This window comes from Prionailurus viverrinus, chromosome F1 (genome assembly GCF_022837055.1).
Source record: "Prionailurus viverrinus isolate Anna chromosome F1, UM_Priviv_1.0, whole genome shotgun sequence".
Taxonomy (NCBI): Eukaryota; Metazoa; Chordata; class Mammalia; order Carnivora; family Felidae; genus Prionailurus; species Prionailurus viverrinus.
In genome coordinates this window covers 20,246,445-20,271,911 of record NC_062577.1, presented here as the reverse complement: position 1 = coordinate 20,271,911, position 25,467 = coordinate 20,246,445, and the positions used below count along the sequence as shown (strand labels likewise).

Genomic DNA, 25,467 nt, shown 5'->3' with positions numbered 1-25,467 from the left:
ATCCACTCCCCTGAACTTCCATCCCGTCTTCACATCCAGCTTTCTTCCCTTCTCCTGCCTTTCCTAACTACAGTCAGTGGCTCCCCAGTTCCTGCTGTGTCTCTCATTTCCCTTAACAAGCCCCTTTCCTTTTCCTCCCGCGTCTGGCCCATCCAGCTCTCCCCTCCCTCCCTCCGCAGTCCCTGAAGAGATCAAAGAGTGACAGTGAGGCTGCTGCCGGGAGAGACGTTTCCAGCTCCCCCTCCTGGCTGGGCTGAGCCTTGGGCTGAGAGACTGGAGGCTGGGCCGGGGCGTCTTGGCTTCTGGGGAGGGGGAGATTAGGAAAGAAGACTCTGCAGCCGCGTTGCACACAGTAGAAAAGTAACATTCCCTTTGTGCTAGTTAGTGCGGCGTCCCCTCAGTTTGGGATTTTGCCACACATTCTTGAAAGCCATTGTTTGCACTGGGGTCCCGTAGGTTAGGAGCAGCGCCGGCGGGAGCGGAGCCGACCCTGGGAGAGCTTCCCCCGTCCCGCACTGACCCTACAGTCGGCGGAGAGAGCAGTCGCTCTCCGGGAGTGGGGCGGTGGGGTGGCTCCAGCGCCGAGGAGTGGGAGGGGGGGGGCCGCCGCCGGCCAATCAGGAGGCGAGGCCGCTCCGGGCTTGCCCTCCTTGCTCCGGAGCGAGCGGCGCACAGTGGAAAGTTGGGAGCCCGAGTGGCTGGCCCCGGCGGAGTGCGGCGCGGCGGCGGCGGCGGCGGCGGCGGCGAGGGCGGCCGGACTGGGCGCGGCGCCGTAGGGCTCGGGCGGCCCCCGGGGCATGGGCCGGGCGCGCTGCCGTGTCTCCGCTACACGCCGCGCGCGGCCCGCGGGCACCTAGCCGTCCCAGAGGAAGCTGCGTCCAGACAAAAGCTGCGGCATCTCCGCCCGCTCAGCCCCTGCAGGGCTTCGGGGTTGGTGCCGGTCCGCATCGGACTGTCGCCTCCACACTGTTTTGCTAGGTCAGAGAGCTTTCGAGAGCCTAATGAGTTACTCTGAGAGGAACCCCTCTGCGTGTTGTTGAGGAAGGCTAAGCACAGTGCTTAGGCGCCCAGGAAAAAAGGAAAAAAAAAAAAAAAAACCAAAAAGGAAAGAAAAGACAATGATTTTCTGGGACATCGTCCACACCGTATTCCTGTTGGCTCTTCTTTATTCTTCCCTAGCTCAAGATGCAAGCCCCCAGGCAGACACCAGGGCTGAGGAAATTCCCGAGGGGGCCTCCACCTTGGCTTTTGTGTTTGATGTGACTGGTTCCATGTATGATGATCTAGTTCAGGTTATCGAAGGGGCTTCCAAAATTTTGGAGACGTCTTTGAAAAGACCTAAGAGACCACTTTTCAACTTTGCTTTGGTGCCTTTCCATGATCCAGGTAAGGGGAATATTTATTCTTTGTGTTTGTTGTTTCTTATGATTACATGTCTTATGCTATGAAATCGTTAAAGTGTTAGGAAGTTTCAAAACTTTTTTTTTTTTTTTTTTTTTTTTAATGTGTAGCTGAAAACCATTGTAACAAAGAATTACTCTCTGGCATCTGGGTTTGCTCCCTGACCCGTACTCAGGTCTTGCAGGTGCTGGTACCCTGGTCCCCAAACCTGGAAGTGTGGAATTACAGTAAATACCAGAACCCAGGGTCTTGGGCAAGGACATCGAAATCGGAGTTCATTGACTTTTTAATTTTAGAGCTAAAGAGTGCTTAATTAGGAAGGCAGATTTGGAGATGGGTATCCAGCAGCATTACCCTAAGCTAACATCCTGGTTGAGAGCACGCTCAGGATAGCTCTCACACAAGAGGGGGAAAACCTGTTGTGTGAGACACAAGGAAGCTTGTGAGTAATTTGCTAGTGGAACTGAAGAGATGAAAACAGGAGAGAAGCCATTCATTTCTTAACTGAATCTATTCATCTTTGCACCAAGTCCTCATTACTTAGGTTCACAGATGAGCATAAACATCATGTCCCTGCCTCATCCAGTAGAAATGCATGTGATTTGGTTGTCGGTGCTCTTTTAAAGGTAGCTGAAGCAAAATAACTGTATTTTCCCCCCTAAAGCCATGGGCTTCAGCTGCTCCACGGTAATATGATCTGATATACTTTTTTTTTTTTCAGTTTCTATTTAAAGTGGCACCTTTCTGTGAGGCTCAGAGGAGCCCTCATTGTCATTGCTGAGGGTAGCATTGCAGGGGGAACCCTGGGGCTTGCTGTCTGACATCCACCTGAGTTTCATTAGCGCAAGTCCTTGCCCAGTTTCTTAAAAGTCCTCTCCCACCGTTCTCCCACATTTTCCCTGCTTTGAAAGTCTCTCTCTTCACTCAGAAGACCTCGACACAACCTCTTCACAATGGGAGCTTCATATTGAGAATCTCAGATTCTTTCTTTGTGCATTTTGACAAGCACATGAGTTCAAATTATCTCTAGGTGTTAAAGAGGGCAGGTTTTAGCTGTCTAAAAGAAAATGGCACCGGGAGAAGTTTAGAGGGAAATAGAACTTTCTGGGTTTTTTTTTTTTTTTTTTTTTTTTTTTGTCCTTCAAATGATGAAAATGAGAACCTATCCTACTTTCCTGGGACATGTGGAAGAGTAGGGTAGGTTTTTCTACATTCCTACCTTGATGAAACACAAAATGTTCTTTATATTTGAATAAAGAATTAAGTGGTCATTTACTGCTTTTACTGTCTTAGTAAGGCACCTCATGTGTTATGTTTCAATTTATTAAATGTCAAGATGCCAATTATGATGCAGCACAAGACTTGTTTTGGAATAGCCTAAATATGTTTCTTCTATGGGGATATAGCTGAAGTTGGCTGAAAAACAAAGTCAAAATTGTTTTCTCCAATTAACATCACAATTTCCTCTTCCCCAAAAGACTCTTACGAGATGATGTTGCTGCAAACAATACACAAATTGCCTCAAGACATAAATGGAAACTGGATCGTCACGATATTTTGATGTGATATGAAAAATTATTGGAATAAATTGTATTCTGGTGTGCCTCTTTCCAATTGTTACCAAATGGGAAAGGGTGCTGTGGTTGACTTTCCTATAGTTTAGCAATCTTGTTGCAAAGTGGGGGAAACTTGGCATGCTAATAACAAATGACTAGTAAAGTAGAGCTTTTTTGAAATAATATGAGAAAATGATTCCATTGGTTCATAAAATTAATTGCATGTGTAATTCAGCAAAATTATTAATTTTATTGTAATTCAAAGTAGAAGTGGCCAAGTATTTATGTTATCTAAGACTATTGAAAGTATTTCTGAAGATAAAGAGGGAGATAGAAGTTAAAACATACTAATAACCTTTAATTTAGTTTGCTAATTCACTTTACTGAATTATAATATTATCTTTGTGTGACATTTGTGTAGTGTGTGTGTGCGTATGTTGTGTATAGTTATTAAGAGTTTTTGATTCTCTTATACTTTTGATTGATCAGTGTGGGATGACAGAAGGGGCCTTGAATGGGGATTGGCTGTTTCAGTGTGTGACATTAGAAAAGTCAGTTTACCTATTTCCTCATCTATAAAATGAGAGAATTGAATTTGAACATCTCTCTTTTTTTTTTAAGGGTTTCTTCTTTTTTCTTTTAGATTTGAGCATCTCTAAGTTCACTTCTGACTATGACATTTTATGGCTGTCTGTTTTACATGTGGTTGTTTTCATAGCTCCTAACACATATTCCTATGATTGGGTGCTACAACTGACAGGGAGAGAAATAATGTGTGGAATTTAATATAAATAATTATAACTTTGACCACCCACAGCTTTTCAAAACCCTTTGACATCTGCTGTCTCATGTAGCCAGATGAAATAATGGACAGGATCTGAGATGCACTGAGGCATTTGACAAAAACCCTTAGGCCTTTGCACATGATTGCTTTGGACTTCTGCATTAGGGGGCACCTGGGTGGCTCAGTTGGTTAAGTGTCTGACTTCGGCTCAGATCATGATCTCATGGTTCGTGAGTTCAAGCCCTGCGTTGGGCTCTGTGCTGACAGCTCAGAACCTGGAGCCTGTTTTGGATTCTGTGAATCCCTCTCTCTCTGCCCCTTCCCCACTTATACTCTGTCTCTCTCTCTTTCTCTCAAAAACAAATAAAAAACATTTTAAAAAATTAAAAAAAATTAAAATATGTAGAATACACAGACATACATGAGGTGGAAGTCTAACAAGTTAACAAGGAGGTGATAAAATCCTTCAGAAAAGGACGAGGACGAGGACCATGAAAAGTCAAGCCAATCTTGTGAGGCTAACTGTGCCTAAGATGGGCTTTTCACTTCTGTGATTACATTTAATTTCTAACAGCTTTATTGAGATATAATTCCCTTGCCATATAATTATTCATTTAAAATGTATAATTCAGTGGGGTGCCTGGGTGGCTCAGTCAGTTGAGCGTCCGACTTCAGCTCAGGTCATGATCTCGCAGTCTGTGAGTTTGAGCCCTGCGTCGGGCTCTGGGCTGACAGCTCAGAGCCTGGAGCCTGCTTTTGATTCTGTGGCTCCCTCTCTCTCTGCCCCTCCCCTGCTCATGCTCTGTCTCTCTCACTCTCAAAAATGAGTAAATGCTAAAAAAAAAATTTTTTTTAAAATGTATAATTCAGTGAGTGGTTTTTAGTATATTCACAGGTACATGCAACCATCACCACAGTCAGTTTTGGGACATCTTCATCACCTCCAAGAGAAACCCTGTGCCTTTTACTTATCAGTCCCTTAGCTCCCTTACCATCCTCCTCCCAGCGCAAAGCAAGCACTAATTTCCTTTCTGTTCATTGACTTTCTTGCTCTGGCCTTTCATCTGAATGCAGTCATATAATATGTGGTCTTTTTTGACTGGCTTCTTTCACTTTAGCATGTTTACAAGATTCATCCATGTTATAGCATGTGTCAGTACTTTATTCCTTTTAATGGCTAAGTAATATTCAATGTGTGGATATACCACATTTTGTTTAACTGTTAATCCCTAATGGATATTTAGGGTTTCGGCTATTATGAATAATGCTTCTATAAACATTTATGTACAAGTGTCTGTGTGGATGTATGCAATGTTATAATTTATATAAGAAATATATGTTGGGGCTTCATTCCCATTTCTTACTTAGAGCTCCTGAAACCCTTATAGTATCCTAAGTGATGAGAACTATAAAATTGTGTTTTGTTATGTTAATGGAGTGACTTTTGGATCCCACCTAAGGATGGAGGCTGGTTTCCAGGAGATTCAACCATATGATTAAAGGGTTGGAACTTTCAGTCCCACTCCTGACTTCTTTCTGGAAGGGGAGGGGGTTGGGGGTTGGATCAACTGCCGGTGGCCAGTGGCCAAAGATTTAATCAGTGATGCCTATGTAATGAAGCCTCTGAAAACACATATGAGGACAGCGTTTGTATTGCTTTTGGGTTGGAAATTTTGGGAAAATGGCATGCTCAAAGGGGGCATGGGGGCTTTGCAACCCTTTCTGCATACCCTATGCATCTGGCTGTCCCTAAGTTATATGCTTTTATAAAAAATAGTAATCTAGTGAGTAAGTGGGTTTCCTGAGTTTTTTGAGTCACTCTGGCAAATGAATCGAACTTAAGGAGGGGGTCGTGGGGACCTCTGATTTATAGCCAGTTGGTTGGAAGTACAGGTAACAGCTGGATGTGCAGCTGGTCTCTGCAGAGGGTGGCAGTGGGGGTGGGCAGTCTTGTAGAACTGAACCCTTCACCTGTGGAATCTGGTGGTATCTGAGAATAGCTTGTTGTGATATGAGGAAACCCCTCATTCCCACATTGAAACTGGGTGCTCACAACACCAAAGAATGTATATTTTCATTTCTTTTGGGTAGGTACCTAGGAGTGGAATTGCTGGGTCACAGTAACTCTATGTTTAATTGTTTGAGGAACTGCCAGACTGTTTTCCAAAGCATTTGTACCATTTTACATTCCCACCAGCAGTATTGAAGGTTCTAATTCCTTTACATCCCCACCAACACCAGTTCATTATTGAACTTGTTGATTCTTACATATTAGTTTTTACTGTGCTTTTTACAATACTCAAAATGTATTTCTGTCTTCTCAGAACACAACTTTGAGGAGAGCTGATGGTCTTCCCTTAACTACAGCTCCTTTTATCACTCACTCTTCCAATTCCCCTGTCTGTAAGACAGGTACCAGAGACAGGAAAGAGAATAGGGCAGTGTATTTTAATGAGTCACTTTATATAAAGAAGAATTCTCTTCACCATGTCTCTGGTTTTTTCCCCAGGATATATTTTACCTGTCTACATTCATTCATTCATTCACTCACCTATTCTGTTTCAAGCGTTGCTTCAGACACTGGGCCTACAACAGGGAACAAAACCGACAAAAGCTTCTGCACTAATAGAGCTTACATTCTACCAGGGAGGCAGGGGCAATAAAGAAAATCATTAAAATACATATGGTGTGTTTGTTGGCGCTGATTGGTCTGGAGAAAATAAAAAGCAGAAAAAGAGCATGAGGAGTCTGAAGTGTGTTGAGTGTGTTGACATTTAAAATATGGTGGTCAGGGAAGCTCCCAATTGAAGAGGTCACAGTTGAACAAAGACCTGAAGGAGATGAGGGAGGGAGTAATGAGAATGTCTGAGGAAAGGCTTTTACAGGCAGAGGAACAATACATGAAATGTTCTTCAACAAGCAAGAGCATCCTGACATGTCCGAGGAAACTTGAAAAGACCAAAACACACTGGGGGAGAGGGAGCAGTTATGAGGTGAGATTAGAAAGTTGATAGGCTACATCATGAAAGGGCTCATAGGCCACCGTGACTTTGGCTTTTCTCTAAATGAGACGTGGAGCCATTTTAGGGTTTTGAGCAGAGTAGTGACATGATCTGACTTACGCATCTACATAATCATTCTGACTATTGTTTGAAAATAAAGTAAAGCAAGGGCAGAAACAGGAGGACAGGAGACCATTGTATCATTTGGGCACAAAAGGATGGTATATCTTGGGTGAAGTTGGTAGGCGTGGACGTTTGGAAAGAGAGTTGGATTCTATTTTGAAGATGAGATCAAAAGGATTTAATGATACTTGAGGAAAGAAGAGAAGGCAGATGCTGAGGATTTGTCTTGAGTGAATGGAAGCATAAGATAGCCATTTATGGAGCAGAATGAGCAAGAAGCAGGTTTGAGAAAGAGTTTGGAAGAATGAGGCTTTTATTTTTTGATATGGTTAAGTTTGAGATGTTTTTTGGTACCCAAGTGGGGATATTAAGAAGGCAGTTGGATATATGAAATTAAGGTTCAAGGCAGGAGGCCTTGGTCAGAGATAAAAATTTGGGATCCAAAGGTATACATAGAGACGGTGGTTAGGGTTGTGAGTCTCAATGAGTCCCTAAGGGACCAGTTACTTGAAGAATAGCAAGGGTCTGAGGACACAGGCCTGGGCCATCAGTCGTTAGCAGTCAGAGAGGTGAGGATAATCCAGCAAAGTAGCCTGAGAAATTGAAGTCAGAGAGGGAAGAGGAGAGTATATTCAACTAGAAGTCAAGAGAGGAAAGTGTTTTCAGGAAGAAGCACTAATTGGTTAATTAAGAGGAGGACCGAGAATTGGCTAGTCAATTTAGGGATGTGGGTGTCATTGGTGACTCAACAACCATAGTGGAGTGTAGCGATGGGAGTGAAAGCCTGTTTGGAGAGAATTCAAAAGAGAATGGGAGAAACATAATTGGAAACCTTTGGAATTATATTGTCGTTTCCAACTACTGGAATGGTTGCTTTGTTCATGAAGCTAAAATTCAAATTAGTTTTGATAAATGATTCAACCAGTATTTTACAAAGTGCAAATTCAATGTATTAGGAAGAACATCCAACTTGGAACAGAAGATTTGTGTTCTTTTCCTTATTCTGTCATTCGAGCAAATTATTTAACCTTGCCAGACTTCTTTTTCTCTACCTATAAAATTAGTGCCTTGCGATGTAATTACCAAAGTTTGTGATTTTAATGACTATAATATAGTGAAAGATAAGTGACTGGAAAGAGATTCAAAGTAGCAAGGACTTGATCCATTGGTAGACATATCAGCATTACACATCTCTGCACTTGAAGAATTTCATTGTAATAAAACCTGGGAGCCCTCAGTGACTTTGTATGATTCTTTCTGCAGGACTTACACCGTGTTAAGAAAGCACTCTAGGACTTTTATGAAAAGATTCTCTTAGAAAATTTTTCTCAGCAATAGTAAAATCACCTGAAGTCATCATGAATGGAAAGATTTTTACAAGGAAAATATTGCACATTTAGACTTCGAAAACCTTTACAAATTTATATGAACCAGACTTCAAATTGAAATGTTTGGGTTTCAATATGTGTCAGAAAAAGAGTTACAAAGCTATCAGTCTCTTTTTGCTTCTAGCATATTCAACAGGAAGAAGGGTTTTCATGAGGAAAAGGATTGGTCTTCAAAGTCCCGAGAGAAATCCAACCAAAGGCAATGAACTAACATTAAAGAATGAGATATTTTGGGTGGACAATGATAACTTTGTTTCCTAGGATAATAGAATATTTTAACCTGGGAGAGTGGATACTATGTCACTGGATGTTTTCTGAGAATATGTAGAGGTTTTTTTTTTTTTATGGACAATGAAAACTTTCTCCCAAAGTGTAAGGACCAAATTTTGATAAATATGTTAAATATGTTAGGGATATTTCTTTTTTAAAAAATCAGTTTATTTTAAGAGAGAGCACAAGGGGAGGGGCAGAGAGAGAGAGAGAATCCCAGCAGTCTCCATGCTCTGTACTGAGCCCTGATGTAGGGCTTGACTTGGGGCTCGATCTCATGCCCATGAGATCATGACCTGAGCGGAAATCAAGAGTCTGATGCTTAACTGACTGAGCCAGACTGGTGCCCCAGGGATGTTTCTATTTAACCATATCTTCTCTGACTTCCACAGAATGGTGAGCTTTTTTTGTTGTTGTTGTTGCTGTTAAGTTGAGGAGCAGCCTTCTAATTGATTGTTGGAAAATCAGAATTTGGTTTTGCTTATGGTTTGTCTCTGGTCAAACAAATAATAACCATTCTCAGCGGTCTTTTTTTAAAAAAATATTTATTTATTTTGAGAGGGGGAGGAGGGGAAGAGAGGGGCAGAGAGAGAAGAGAGACTTCTGAGCAGCTCTGCGCTATTAGTGCAGAGCCCGACACAGGGCTTGAACCCATGAACCATGAGATCATAGATCTCATGAGATCTTATGATCGTGAGATCATGACCTGAGCTGAAATCGAGAGTTGGATGCTTAACCAACTTAATCACCCAGGCAGCCCTCCCAGTGGTCTTTATAATTCTGCTCACCTATCTTTCTCTCTGACTAGACATTAACAGGGACTGCTCTGTTAATCTCACAGGCCTGGAACACAGTAGACAGGAAGTGTTTCATGGAATGAATGCTGGGAACAAGAACCAGTGATTTCTCTGGGTATTTTAATCTTGCCTTTCATGTCTGTGACTTGGCTTTTTAAATCCTACCAATCAGAAGAACAAAGCTAAACAACATAATAAGTTCTTAATTAAGCCTTTTTGGTGATGCATATGTCCCGTCTAAGATTGAGTATGATTTGGAAATATCATTATGATCCAGGTAATGTCTGAGTCTTAGATAGTCATTGAATGTTTGTATAGCAGGTGAATTTCAGAAAGGGTGGATTTCTATGCAGTCTGGAACGTCACAGCTGAACTACCTTTAATTTTTAACTAAACTGGCCAAAAGAGTGTGACAACAAATAAATTAATTTCTAAGTAGCACTGTAAACAAAAGATCCACATTATAGTTGGCTTTCACAAGTCTACAGGGATTCTCAACCCTGGTTTTATCTTTTTTTCTGGTAAATTTCTGTGAGGATTCCCATATCTATGGAGAATAGGAAAAATTTAAAAATAGACTTATGCCAAGTGTAAGGTGTAATGAAATCAGCTTTCCCTACTTGAGTAATGTTATGGTTAAGTAAGACAATATACATGAAAGTCCTTTACAAGCGGTATAGAATCAATGGGGTTTCTCTTGATTATTGAATAGCTCATATTTGTCTATAAAGATTGAATAGGTGCTAGAGTGAAGCTAGTGATGAAAAAAATAGTAGAACATTTATACAATAAGACTAAAAAAATAAAATAGAAAAAAAATGTACTTGATAGTGTGGCTCTTACCGTATGGGCAAAGGACAATTCAAATAAGCTCAAATCTAGTCCTATTCTAATAACAATGTTTGAGAAACATGTATTTTTTGCTTCATTGGCCCCTTGAGCCCTTAACCACTGCTTCATAATTGGGAAACCAGCAAGAGAATTAAAAAATCCAAAGATAAGCCATCATATTCATTGATTCATTTATTCACTCATTCATCAGTCAATAATAGGCTTCTTACTATTTGTCAAGGATTGTGGTAGGTGCTTTTGATTAAAAAATAACAAGGCATACCTTACAAGAAGTTAACAGTCTATGGAGAGAAGAACAAGAGAAACAGCAACATTATATACCAATATCTAATACCAACATTAGCTACATTTTATAGTAGAAAGAAGCACAGGGAGCTGTGTGAGCCCAGAGCAGTGACCCTGATACACAATTCAAAAGGTGATGGTCCCCGAAGAGTTTCTGGAAGTGTAGTCTGGGCTGAAACTTGAACAAAGTGATGAGTAAAAGCAGTTTAATCAAAATATTAAGGAGTTTGGATTTCATCCTGGAAGCTATCAGGAGCCTAGAAGGATTATATGTGAGGAGTGACATAATTGGGTTTTCATTTTAGATCTCAATCTCTTGGATGGATTGGAGCAAGGCAGTCCTGAGAGCTGGGATGATCCATCACAGTAATTTAGGGGGCAGATATTGAGGTAACTTGGGTATAGGAAGAAGGTTATAGATTTGTGAGCTTGGCCCTAAGAACATGGAGAAAAGGGAAATAGGATTCCCTGCTTAGGTTAAAACATGAAATTGGCATTCAGTGGAAGAGAAAATATATGTAAATTTAGCTTTAAGAGATACCATTACTCTCAGGCCTCTCAGGCTGATAGCCTTGAATATAATAAGCTCCTTATACCTTAACCTGCCTAAAATAAAATACCAACCAAAAGTATGGGGGGGTCAACGATGAAAATGAGAGCCACAGAAACAGCTTAGGCATGGTGCAACCCAGTTCTTTTTTTAATTGAGGTATAATTGACATATAACATTATATTAACTTCAGATGCACCACATAATGATTCATTATTCGTATCTTGTGAAATTATCACCATAATAAGACTAGTTAACATCTGTCACTATACATAGTTATAAACATTTTTGTCTTGTGATGCGAACTTTTAAGATTTACTCTCTTAGCAACTTTTAAATATGCAATAGTGTTTATTGCAGTCACCATTCTGTACAGTATATCCTCGTGACTGACTTATTTTATTATTGGAAGTTTGTTACTTTTTGACCCCTTCACCCATTTGACGCCCTCCCCAACCTCTGTTTGGCAACCACCAGTCTGTTTTCTGTATCTGTGAGCTTAGTTTTGTTTTTAGATTCCACAGATAAGAGAGATCTTATGGTATTTGTCTTTATACGTCTGACTGGTTTCACTCAGCATTATACCCTCTGGGTTTATCCATGTTGTCACAACTGTCAAGATTTCCTTCTTTCTTATGGCTGAATAATATTTCATTATAGATACACCACGTTTTCTTTATATACTCATCCACTGATGGATACTTCAGTTGTTTACATATCTTTAAAAAAATTTTTTTTGAATCCTTATTTATTTTTGAGAGAGAGAGAGAGAGAGAGAGCGAGAGTGAGCATAAGAAGGGGAGGGACAGAGAGAGAGGGAGACACAGAATCTGAAGCAGGCTCCAGGTTCTGAGCTGTCAACACAGAGCTGGACGCGGGGCTCGAACTCATGGACTGCAGGATCATGACCTGAGCCAAAGTCGGACACGTAACCCACTGAGCCACCCAGGCACCCCATGTTGTTTACATATCTTGACTATTAACAAATAATGCTGCAGTGAACATGGGGTCCATATATCTTTTTGAGGTAGTGTTTTTGTTTTCATCATACAGATTTCCTAATGGAATTACTGGATATTATGGTTGCTGAATTTTTAATTTTTAAAATTTAAAAATTTTTATTTTTCTCAGTTTTTTTTAAAATTTTTAACTTTTCCGTACTCTTGTCCACAGGGGCTGCACCAATTTACATTCCCATCAACAGTGCACAAGGGTTCCCTTTTCTCCACATCTTTGCCAACACTTGTTATTTTTTGTCTTTTTGATAATAGCCATTTTAACAGGTGTGAGATGATATCTCATGTTGGTTTTGAGTTGCATTTCCTTGATGACTAGTGATGTTGAGCATATGTTCATGTACCTGTTGGTCATCTGTATGTCTTCTTTGGAAAGATATCTATTCAGATTCTCTTCCCGGCTTTTAATTGGATTGTTTGGGTGTTTTTTTTTTTTTTTTTTTTTTTGCCAAGTTGTATCTAGGGTTCAGAATGTTAGTTCATCCTACACTTAAATAGCCAGTCAACCCATCAGTCACATTCTAACCATGGCGATAGACTGTTTACCTTTATAAATATGTAATGACGTCATTATATATTTGGATCATACTATTAACTCTCCTTGTTTTGGTTGCATGCTCACCGAACAGCCTCCTGGTAGTTAAACCTCATGTTCTTTCCTTATGGGGAGAATACTGCTCTGGTCAGACTGGCACATACATCAGGTTCACTAGACAGTTATATTCCTCATTGGTAACTCATATTTTGGCATACCAGTTTTATGCGTCAGTCTCTATTGTTTAAAATGTTCTGAAAGTGTCAAATTCAGGTTTTTGAGTTTGCAAGTCTGAGAGCCAGACCTTGGTTGCTGGTGAATTTAACAAAGTAAACATCTCCCTGTGTGTGTCTGTTTGGGTGGCCTGTCTCCAGGTATCATGCCTCAGCATCTCCTACTGTCAGTGTTAGTATGAATAGTGCCAAGTAGCTGTTCTGTCCACTTGAAACTTACATAGATGACAGTTGAAGCCATTGGAATAAATGAGATCATCCAAGCAGAGTATGTACCCTGAGAAAAGAAGGAAGACAGGGTAGAACTATGGAGAACACAAGCATTTAAAAGACAGGAGAAGAAGGGAAGTACATAAAGGATTCAGGAAAGGAGAGTCCAGGAAAATATGAAGAGAAACTTGAATAAGCAGCATTTGGAAATCTAAAAAGTTAATAGTTTTAAGCAGGAGAAGTTGTTAGTCTGTCCATTTATAAGGTTACTGAAAATAAAGGCTAAACTCACAGGCTAAAGTGGACAGTTCATTGGGGGTAGGGAGCCAGGAGGTTAAAATGGTGGGTAAGAAAATAGAGCTAGCAAATGCAGTCTGTTGATTTCGTGAAATGTAACACTGTGATTAATAGCATGAGCTCTGGAGTCAGATGCTTAGGTGGGAAGCCTGGCTCCATCAATTACTTGTTGTATGATCTAATCTCTTTGTGCTTCAGGTTTAGTAACTGGGAGTAATAATATCTACTCTATAAGGCTAATGTGAGGATTGATGTCCGAAACTTAGTGCAACCCTTTGCACATAGTAAACTCTCAATAAACATTAGTTATTGGGACTTAGATTTGAGAATGGACATTTTTTTAAGATGGGAGATAGGGGCAAGAGGAGAGATTGTTTAAGTGCTGCTGGAAAAGAGTCAGTCGAATAGAAGACATAGAATAGAAGAGATAGAAAATGCCAGAGAGAACAGATAATTTACGAAACTAGGACTCTGAGGAAGCAAGAGGAGATGGGATTTGAAGTAGAAGTATTGGTTGATGGAAGGAGAAGACCTTCAGTTTTTTAGAGTGATAGAAGAGAAACAGATCACAGACAGGCATGGTCATGGATGAGCTGGTAGGTGGGGATATAGGATGCTGGGTGACTTCCTGTCTGATGGATTCTTTTTTCTCAAAGAGACAGAACAGAGAGTCATTTGATGAGAGGAGGGAAGTGGTAGAGGATAAATAAGGGACTTTAGAAGAATAATGGAATTTTGGAAGTAGAAGGTGACTAGAGACACACAGATTGTTTCTCAGGATGAGTTGTGGTTTAGAAGATGAATTTATAATGCTTGAACACTGCCTAGGTCTGTGATTTCTTTATCAGCTCTCAGCAGCTTGGGCATAACTTCTGAGATTGACCATTGGTTTGATCCATGACTGGGATTTTGTTGAACAGATGTGACTAAAGAAATAGGCTATGGTTGAGAGGGATACTGATAAGAGAGAGGCTGAAGTGACAGGCCGCAGAGTCAGAACTGGATATATCAGAATGACAGGAGTTGAGATTATGCTGGTGAAGGACAATATGGCAAGGAAGCTGAGGTCATTGGTAAGAATAGCTAGAGTGATTGACCATAGATGTTAGCTTTCATAGAAAAGGAAGTTTAACCAGAGTGAAGACCATGGAATAGAGATCAGAGAACTTGAGTCTGCAGAGTTGAACATGGTTGTTAAAGTAACACAGATAATAACAGCTTAAAATGGTGAGGAAGATAGTGAGTCAGGCATTGAGTCTTTATTCAGTAAGAATTATTGAGCTGTCTCCAGGTGGCAGCTAACAATGAAGAGGGCTAGAGGGAGTCATGAACCTCAAAATGGCAGGTGTTTTCTCTGAAAGTAAAGACATATGGACTGGGAATGGGTAAAATGCTGACCCACCTTCTGCCCCTGGTGTATCTGGAGTGTTGGAGAATGAGCAGACCCCACAAGGGAGGACTATGGGGGCGGTGGTCCCATCCACGGACAAACCTGTTTCAGCTAAAGTGGGAGGTAGATGGACAGTTCTGTGGCAAAATGGGTTGGAAGTTCATGGGATTTGCAAGGACATAGGATGGGGAATGAATGGGTCAAGAGAGGAAACAGAGTAAGTGAGAAGAGGAATGGTTTGCATTGGGGGCAGCGACCAAAGATGATGGTAACATAAAGCAGGGTGGATTGCTAGTTGCAAAGTCTAACTTGGATAGGGTTGGATATAAATTCAGATGCCAGGTCAGGCCCTGGGAGAGTCAGAGCCCAATGAAGTTAGCTGTTGGCAACTCTGAGGACAGCGTGGCAGGTAGGGACTGCTGAGGAAACATCTCATCTCACATGTCATATTGACACAGGTGAGGTAGCATAATTTTTATTTCTAATAAGACCAGCCACCATTTTATTTATTTATTTGTTTGTCATTACTATGGACCAGACACTGAACTAGATACATTCCATGCTTTATCTCATTTAAGCCTCACAAAAACTCTTAAGTGGTAGATGTTATCTTTAATATATGAGGCACCTGAGGCTTATATTATCTGAACTCCCACAAAATGGAAAGCATCTCCTGAAAAAGAATAGCTTTCTGTAAGTTATTTTTTTGCCACCTTTTGTTTTGAGAAATGTGTAAGATTGAGAGAATGTACACAAGAAGTCATGGCAGAGAGACCACTGTGTTGTTTTGCTAAGGCTGCCCTAACAACGTACCACAGACTGGGGGGTTTAAACAGCAGAAATGTATTGTCTCACTGTTCTGGAGGCTAGAAGTCTGAACTCAAGGTGTTGGCAGGGTTGTTTCCTTCCAAGGACTGCGAGAGAGAATCTGTTCCCTGCCTCCCTCCTAGTGTCTGGTGCTTTGCTGGCAATCTTTGGTGTTCCTTGGCTTGTAGATGCACTGATCTCTGCCTTCATGTTCACAGGGTGGTCTCCCTGTGTGTTATGTCAAATTTCCCTTTTTTATAAGGATACCAGTCATATTGGATTATTGGCCCACTCTACTCCTGTATGACCTCATCTTAACTAACTACATCTTCTACAACCCTATTTCCAAATAAGGCCGAATTCTGAGGTACTAGGGGATAGGACTTTAATATGAATTTTGCTGGAACACAATTCACCCCATACTGAGACCACTCAGTAATTAACATTAAGAAAACAAAAGTATTTAAAGTATTTACTCTTTTACTAGAAAGTCAGTTTGTTCCAGAAGTTTCTGATAAAAATGTTTGTGTTAGGCAGGGAGTATCATGGACTCTAAGCTCTGACCTCTTTTTAGATAGGAACGGGGTTCTTGATGGGAATTATTGACAGGGGCATTAATATTTTGGGTTGCTGTTTAAGTCCTCAAAATAATTTGAAATTTTTAAAAAAGTCTGTGAATTTTACTCTTAAATCATTCGATACTTTAGATCCTTTACTCTTAAAACATCGACTTATGCTTTGTTGATTTTTTTTGGAGTTGACACATTTACTGGTTTGAAATGGGGAAAATTATATAGGAGCTAGGAATTCTGAGAATTACGTGTGGGTTCCAAAGTATTTTGAGTTTGTATACCTCTAGGTTTCTTTTCTTGGAAGCTTCTAACACACTAATTGGAGAAATTTTTCCACAGCACGAAATCTCTATGAGCTTACCTTTAAGCACTGTTTTATAGCAGGTGGGAGGAATTCCTTGAAGTTCCCTGGCTGGAAGGAACTCTGATTACCACTGAAAATGCCTCAGGGCAGTGGTAGCTGGTTTGTGCCAACATCTGACTGAGAGAGGCTGGTTAAAGGAGACCAGTGGGTGATGGAAAGAGATAAATGCATGAGATGGCTCTTGTTCTTAAATTCTTTTTTTTTTTTTAACCGGGTAGAAGATCAAGACAATAGGTTATTTCATGAAGGAGTAGAGAACAAAATTCTAAAAAGATATTATAGTATCTGGAATATCAATTATTGAGATTCAAAGTGAAATCTGTTTTGTTTTTAGTTTAGTTCATTGTTTTCACTTCAAAGCCCTTTGCCAGAGCACACAGAAACCTCATTTCTATTGTTTCCTATTCCCCAGAGGGTTTTCCCTGCTCTTCTTAGGTGAACTTGTTCACCACCCCCTGGATCAGATCATCACACTTTTAGCCTTTAAGTTTTCTCCTAAGCCACACCCTGTGTTGGAATGTCTCTCTGTGTGCCAGATATTTTTGCTTCTGTAATTAAGAGTTTCTTTAAAATTTCACCTCTTCCAAGGAATTTTCCTGGGTTATTGGAAAAGTGGCATTCAGTATTGATATTGCCCTTTACATTTAATGTACCTTTTATGGACTTAATTTGTGCCTTTGATAACTTCACTCCTTTTTCCCCCTTCTATATTATGAAAGAAATTAACAGTTGATTTATCTTGACAAAGTAGAATTTGATTGAATTGGACAGAATTGCATAGTGAATGGATTCTACTATCAAATAGACCAACGTTTGATTATTAGTAAGCTACTAAGTTCTCAAAGCCTTAGTCTCCTTACTATTAAAGTGAAAAAAACAATCATACTGCCTTGTTGAGTTGTGAGAATTAGAGGGGAAAACGCACTAAAACGTTTGGTGTGAAGCTTGACATAAAGTCAGGACTCAAGAGGATTCTGCAAGGGAAATAACACTTGACATAGAGTCAAAACACCTGGGTCCTGGCTCTGTACCCGGACAGGTCCCTTGACCTCTTAGAACCTGTTTCCTTCTGTCTGAAATACGGATATAATCAGTGTGTACTGTTAAATGGTAAGCCACTGGCTCTGGAGCTGGGGGTGGGGAGGGGTCTTTATTTGTAGCATTTGGTGGTTTCCATGGTGTAAATACTCCACCAGTGCCAATTTCAAACTACCACTGTGATGTCACTGGATGTGGAGCTGAGAATAGATGTGCACGATTGTCTCACCCACCCTTCGACAAAGGGGGATATTTATGTTTAAATGAGACGGTATTTGGGGAACCTGGGTGGCTCAGTAGAGTAAGCATCTGACTCTTGATTTCAGCTCAGGTCATGATCTCATGGTTTGTGGGTTCGAGCCCCATGTCAGGCTCAGCAGTGACAGTGTGGAGCCTACTTGGGATTCTGTCTCCCTCCCTCTCTCTCTGCCCCTTCCGTGCTTGTGTGCACACACACACTCTCTCTCTCCCAAAATAAATAAACTTTAAAAATAAAAATAAATAAATGAGATGGTATTTGTGAAAGGACTTAGTGTAATAGGTATTCACTAAGTGTTAGCTTAACTTTGCTTGGAAAAGTCCTTCAGATGGGTAGAATTATTGAGTGTAAAATGAATTCTATGTTGGAGGAAGCAGATTGAGCATTTCTTCTCCATAACAATTTGAGAAATTTCAACAGTAAATACCCAGAGAGGCCAGGCAGACAACACCAGCACAGAAGGGGAACAGGAGGAGCCTGCCACTTTCTTAAATATCCACCGGGGCATCTATGGAGCATCTCACGTTTATTAGCACCCCCCACTGCCCACACCACATGTATCTTTTTCTGTGTTCTCAATCTCAGTGTGGGTGCTACCATTTTCTCAGCTGTTCCATACAACACCCTTGGAGTCATCCTGGACTCCTCTCTTTTATACCCCACATCCAGTCACTGCAAATTCTTTTGGCTCTATCTTCAAGATTTAGTTTGACCACTACTTACTCTCTCTGCCTCTGTGTCTGTAGCCTGAGTCACTTTAACTGGCATCCCTGTTACTCTCTCCAGAGCTGCCAGAGGAGCTTTTAAAATGAAAGGCAGCTCCCATTATTCCCAACTCCCTTTTCTGACTTCCTTATTCATTTCACTTTTAGCATACTGGCTTCTTTATTCATTCTTACAAGCCAGGCACATATCCTCTCTGGAACCATTGCTCTTATTCCTTCTTTCCCCAGAATCTTGAATGGCTAATATCATGACTTCATAAATCTCTTGGCTCAAAGTTACCTCTTCAGAGAGGCCATCCCTGACCACCAATCTAACATAGGTCCCCACACTACTCTGTCCTGTCAACTTGCTTTATTTTTCTTTTTATAGACTTAGCCCTGCTTGACCTTAGAGATGATGTGAATCCATTTATTTGAGGTCTGTTTCTTCCACCAATAGAAACTCCATGAGGGGAGAGACTTAATTTTCATGGCTAAATTCCCAATTCCCCAGAGCCTCACAAAGAAGGCTTCCTGACATATAGAAGGCACATCATACATAGTTATTCAATGAAAGGATGAATGTTTGTGAATGTGTTCCATGTGTACTTGAAAAAAATTCTCCAATTGTTGAGTGCCAAGTTCTATATATGTGTATAAGATTAATCTTGTTAGTTATGTTATTAATATATTCAATCTCTGTATTAGTGATTGCCTGATTGATCTATCAGAACAAATTAAAGTTTTCCATTGTGATTGTGGTTTTGTTAATTTCTCCTTGTAACTCCGGTCAATTTTTGCTTTAAGGACGTGTTGTTAGGTATATACTAATTTAGGATTATTCTATGCTCTTAATGAATTGTTCATTTTATCATTATATGGCCATCTTTATCTCTAATACTTTTGCCTGTAAATACATTTTGCTTGGTATTGATAATGCTGTTCCATATTTGGTTGGTATTTTTGATAAGTATCTTTTAAACTTCTCTTATTTTCAAACTAAAGATTTTTTTAATGTTTATTTTTGAGAGAGAAAGAGAGAGAGAGAGAAAAAGAAAGGAGGGGGGAGGGGCAGAGCTAGGGAAGCACAGAATCTGAAGCAGTCTCCAGGCTCTGAGCTGTCAGCACAGAGCCTGACAGGGGGCTTGAACATACGAGCCATGAGATCATGACCTGAGCTGAAGTCAGACGCTTAACGGACTGAGCCACCCAGGTACTCCCAAACTATTTTTTTTTCAACGTTTATTTATTTTTTTTTGGGGGGGGGGGACAGAGAGAGACAGAGCATGAACGGGGAGGGGCAGACAGAGAGGGAGACACAGAATCAGAAACAGGCTCCAGGCTCCGAGCCATCAGCCCAGAGCCCGATGCGGGGCTTGAACTCACGGACCGCGAGATCGTGACCTGGCTGAAGTTGGACGCTTAACCGACTGCGCCACCCAGGCGCCCCCCAAACTATTTTTAATAGTAAAGTTTAATCTGGTTACTTTTGTTGTGATTATTTATATACTTGGACTAATTTTTATTATCTCATTTTGTTTTCTATTTACTGTGACTTTTTTTTTGTTAATCCTTCCCCCTCTTTCTGCTGTTAAATTATTATGCTATTAGTTTGGTAATTATAGGTTGCATTAAACTTTTTTCACCCCTACTCTTAACTTACTTGGCTTAATGAAGTTAATCAGTGTCTATGCTCCTGTGTAATGCAAAAGCCTTGGAATGCTTTACTCTGATCATCTTCCTCCTACTCTCCATAGTATTAACCGGTGTATTAGATCCGTCTTGTTTTCAAACCCCAATGAGTCATTTTGTTTATATAGTCAGTGTTTGTATAGGTTCGACTTGTTTACTAATTTCTTTATTCCTTGTTATTTCTAGCTTCCCACACCTTCATTTTGGATTCTTCCATTCCACCCCCCCCCCCCATTCTTTCTTAAATTCTTTACGTTCTTTAGTAGTTTTTTCAGGAATTGTATATCAGTAGGTGTTGGTTTGCAATCTCAGTTTTGTTTCTCCCTGGGTGAAATTCTATACTAGCCCCCCAGTACACAGAGGGTAAGACCAAAGAAAGAGGTAGGCCACTCCAGATTGGTAGGTGGCAGGTTTAATAAGGGAACTTGCAATGCTTGTGTTGGGCAGCAGCAAGATGAGTAGATCTCCACATCCACCCCCCAGAATCTTAAGAGTTTATGTAGAGGCCTTAATGGGGTTCAGTCATGTATACAGTCCAGATGGTCTCAATAACACATGATTCTCTCAAGACTTCATCCTTGAGTAGCTCCTCGTGCCAGAGCAGTGGGCCAAATGTCCATTCCAAGAATGGGGAGAGGGTGAAAAGCCTCTGCCTTGTGTTTCAACCTGCAGTCACCTCCTTCCCATGACTTCCTCCAACAGTAGGAAATCCTTTTAGTCTTTTTTTTTTGTTTGTTTTAGAATCTATGTATATAGCATCTTAATTTTTGATTAGTAGTTTAGTTAGCATAGAATTTTGTATCTACCTTAGCCCACTAAAATTATTTTATTGTTTTCTGACTTCTTTTGTTTGTTGTTGAGAAGTCTATGGTCAGTTTAATTATCATTCCTTTTTATGTAAGCTGTCTTTTCTGTCTGGTTATTTTAAGATGATCTCTTTGCTTTCCTGTTTCTGCAGTCCCTCATTTAGTGTCTAAGCATGGATTTGATTTTGTTTTTCCTGCTTGAAACCTAGTTTGCCTCCCCAACTAGAGGACTTAAGTTTGTATTCAGTTTACTTCCAGAAGTTTAGTTTTCTCTTTTAAATCTGCCTATTTTGTTTTGTATCATATACTCTTCAATAGTATAGTCTCTTTAATATTGTTGTAGAATTTCTACCTCTTAGAGTGGCGCAAATTTTCCCAAGTATTTGGTGTACTGACTCTCCCTCATTGTGGTTTGTTTCCTTGTGTGACTGCTAATTGTTGACTGTGAATACATCTTTAGCAGGGAGTCTAGTGTGCCCTGGATTGTGCACTACTGGTGTTTATAGAGAGGTTTTGCATTGGCTTTTGTTGTTGGGGTCCTAAAATTAGTTTGTGGGCTAATTTTTTTGGCTTTGGATTCTTGCATCATAGAGTTAGTACAACTCCTACTTACTCTTATATGTTTCTGGCTTAGGGTTTCAGTTTCTCTCAGGAGATTTATTTCCCCAATTAGGGACCTGGATAGATGGCAAGTTTTCTTGCCAATTTTCTAGGTTAGTGGGAGGAATTTTTCCTGATGCCTGTTTCACTGATAGGGCTCAGCTTTAAGCAAGGTACTCTGTTGTAGTTCTCTGATCTAAAAGAGGCTGATACCAAGAAAACTGTACCTACATGGTATTAACATTTTAGCAGCCAAACCCTATATCAGGCCCTGATACCCTCTTTTACTGACATGGTGACAATAGAAAATTACTTCTGGTTTGAGTTTCCTTTTTATTTTAGGTAACTGGAAGATTTCCCATTATTTTTGTCATTTGAGTTTGGCTGGTTATTAAAAGGGAAACTTTATAATTTATCCAGCTTTTCTGTTTTGTAGGGGGAGTGTCTTCCATGTCAACTTAGACTGTCACTTCTCATATCTTCCTGCTTTCCTTGCCTGTATATATTTTCCCATGTCCAGTTTACTCCCATTAAAAAGCAAAAGGTTTTCTTCATAGTAAAATATTTGCCTACAAAGAAAACTCTAGGCCCAGATGGTTTCTCAGGAGAGCTTTACTAAGTTTCAAGGAAAAAATATCACAATTTTACAGAACTACTTCCTGACAATAGAAAAAAGGGAACACTTTTCATGAGGCTGGCATGACTCTTATACCAAATGACTAAAATAAGGATAATACAAGAAAGAAAAATGATAGGTCAACTTCCCTCATAAGTCTAGCTGCAAAAACTCCAAATGGATATTAACAAATCAATCTAACAGTATATAAAAAGAAACTTATGTAATGACCAGGTTGTTTTTATTGCAAGATAAAAAAGATAAGTTTAACACTAGAAAGTAAAGTATTATAATTTATTATACTAGTAGGTAAAAGGAGAAGAATCATGTGGTCATCTCTACAGATGCATTTGATGTGTTTATATATTCATTTATTATCAAACAAGGCAACAAACAGCTCTTAGAAAACAGGGATATACAGTAAATTTTTCAATCTAAAACAAAAAAACCACATTAAAAAAACCCTCTAAAATCATCATATTTGATGGTGAAACTGAAATTTTTTCCATTGAAATTGTAATCAAGATAAAGATGAAATATAGTATATCTATACCAATGACTCAGTTTTCATTTCCAGTTTTATTTACTTATGCCTTCTCTTTTCCTTATGATCAGTTTAGATCAATTTGTCTATTTCCTTTTGTTTGTTTTTTAATGTTTACTTATTTTTGAGAGAAACAGAATGTGAGTGAGGGAGGGGCAGATAGAGAGGGAGACAAAATCTGACACAGGCTGCAGGCTCTGAGCTGTGAGCATAGAGCCCGATGCAGGGCTCGAACCTGTGAACCGCGTGATGATGACCTGACCGGAAGTTGGATGTTTGACTGAGCCACCCAGGCGTCCCTCAGTTTGTCTATTTCAAGGAAACAGCCTCTGGTTTTTTGATCATCTCCAATTTTTTTTGTTTTTTACTTTATTAATTCATGGCCCTACTTTAATTATTTCTTAGCTACTGATTTCCTTAGTTTTGTTCTGTTGTCCCTTTTTGTTTGTTTATTTACTTATTTTGAGAGAGAGAGAGAGAGAGAGAGAGAGATAGAGAGCAAGTGGGAGAGGGGCAGAGAGAGAGAGAATCCCAAGCAGGCTCTGCACCATCAGCACAGAACTCCTGACACTGGGCTCGATCTCGCCATCTGTGAGATTGTAAACACCTAAGCCATCCAGACACCCCTCCGATGGCCTTTTTTTTTTTTTTTTTTTTTTTTTTTAATTTTTTTTTTTCCACGTTTATTTTTATTTTTGGGACAGAGAGAGACAGAGCATGAACGGGGGAGGGGCAGAGAGAGAGGGAGACACAGAATCGGAAACAGGCTCCAGGCTCTGAGCCATCAGCCCAGAGCCCGACGCGGGGCTCGAACTCACGGACCGCGAGATCGTGACCTGGCTGAAGTCGGACGCTTAACCGACTGCGCCACCCAGGCGCCCCCCGATGGCCCTTTTTAATTTCTAAACTTAAATGTTTATTTTTACCTTTTTTAGTTATGATACAGATATTTAAGGCTTTTGACTTTAATTCATACGTTTTCTATATTTCATGACCCACTTTAGTTACATCTCAGAGATTTTTACCTGTTGTGTTTATATTGCCCAATACTATATACTTTTTAAGTTCCATTGTAATTTCTACTTTAGCCTTTTTTTTCTTAATGGGATGTTGCAAAGAAATTTTTTTCTTAATTTTATTAAGTCTTTAAGTTTAATTCCAGTATAGTTAATGTTGATTATTAGTTTCAGGTGTGCAGTATGGTGACTGAATAGTTCTATACATTACTTAATTGTGATAAGTGTACTTTTAATCTCCTTCACCTATTTCACCCATCCCTCCACCTACCTCCCCTTCAGTTTGTTCTCCATAATTAAGAACGTTCTTGGTTTATCTCTCTCTCTTTTGTTCGTTTTTTAAATTCCACATATGAGTGAAATCACATGGTATTTGACTTTCTCTGACTTATTTCACTTACCATTATACTCTCTAGGTCCATCCATGTTACTGAACATGTCAAGATTTCATTCTTTTTATGGTTGAAAAATATTTCTGTGTGTGTGTGTGTGTGTGTGTGTGTGTGTGTGTGTATGTGTATGATCTTATTTATTCATTCATCTATCAGTGGACATTTGGGCTGCTTCCGTAATTTGGCTATTGTAAATAATGCTTCAATAAACATAGCATATATCCTTTTGAATTGGTGTTTTTGTATTCTTTGTGTAAATACCCAGTAGTACGATTACTAGATCATAGGGTAGTTCTATTTTTATTTATTTATTTATTTATTTATAACAAATATTTTTTAAATGTTTATTTTTGAGACAGAGACAGAGCATGAACAGGGGAGGGGCAGAGAGCGAGGGAGACACAGAATCTGAAGCAGGCTCCAGGCTCCGAGCTGTCAGCCCAGAGCCCGACATGGTGCTCAAACTCATGGACTGTGAGATCATGACCTGAGCTGAAGTCGGATGCCTAACCGACTGAGCCACCCAGGCGCCCCAGGGTAGTTCTTTTTTTAATTTTTTGAGGAACCTCCATACTGTCTTCCACAGTGATTGCACCAGTTTGCATTCCCGTCAACAGTGCGTGAGGGTTCTTTTTTCTTCACATCCTTGTTGACACTTGTTGTTTCTGTTTTGATTTTAGCCATTCTGACAGGTATGAGGTGATATCTCACTGCGTTTTTGTGTTTTTTCTTCCCCCCTAACTGTGGTTCTGATTTGTAGTTCCCTGATGATGAGTGATGTTGAACATCTTTTCATTTGTTGGCCATCTGGATGTCTTCTTTGAAGAAATGTCTGTTCATGTCTTTGGCCCATTTTTTAAATTGAGTTATTTGTTTTTTGGGTATTGAGTTGTAGAAATTCTTAATATATTTTGGGTGCTATTTATTTATTTATTTATTTATTTATTTTTGAATTTTTATTTAATTTTGAGAGAGAGCATGAGCAGGGTAGGAGCAGAAGGAGAGGGCGGGGGGAGAGAATCCGAAGCAGACTCCATGCTGTCAGCACAAAACCCAGTGAGGGCATCCAACCCATGAACCATGAGATCACGACATGAGCCCAAATCAAGAGTCGCTGCTTAACTAACTGAGCCACCCAGGCGCCCCTGGACGCTAACTCTTTATCAGATATGTCATTTGCAAATACCTTCTCCCATTCAGTAGGTTGTCTTTTTGTTTTGTTGATTGTTTCCTTTGCTGTGCAGAAGCTTTTTAATTTGATAGTCCCAATAGTTTATTTTTTCTTTTATTTCCCTTGGTTCAGGAGACATATCTAGAAAAATGTGGCTGTGTCCAATGTCAGAGAAATTACTGGCTGTGCTCTAATCT

The 25,467-nt window shown here is 40.0% G+C and overlaps 1 protein-coding gene across 1 annotated transcript in view; it reads left to right on the top strand.

Moving 5' to 3' along the window:
• Positions 1-1,078: 1,078 nt before the first annotated feature.
• Positions 1,079-25,467, top strand: part of HMCN1 (hemicentin 1) — a 474,606-nt gene continuing 450,217 nt past the window's right edge. Inside the window, exon 1 of the mRNA XM_047840704.1 lies at positions 1,079-1,386. Coding sequence (XP_047696660.1) covers positions 1,119-1,386 — 268 coding nt within the window. The 5' untranslated portion in view covers positions 1,079-1,118. The remainder of the gene's footprint in view (positions 1,387-25,467) is intronic.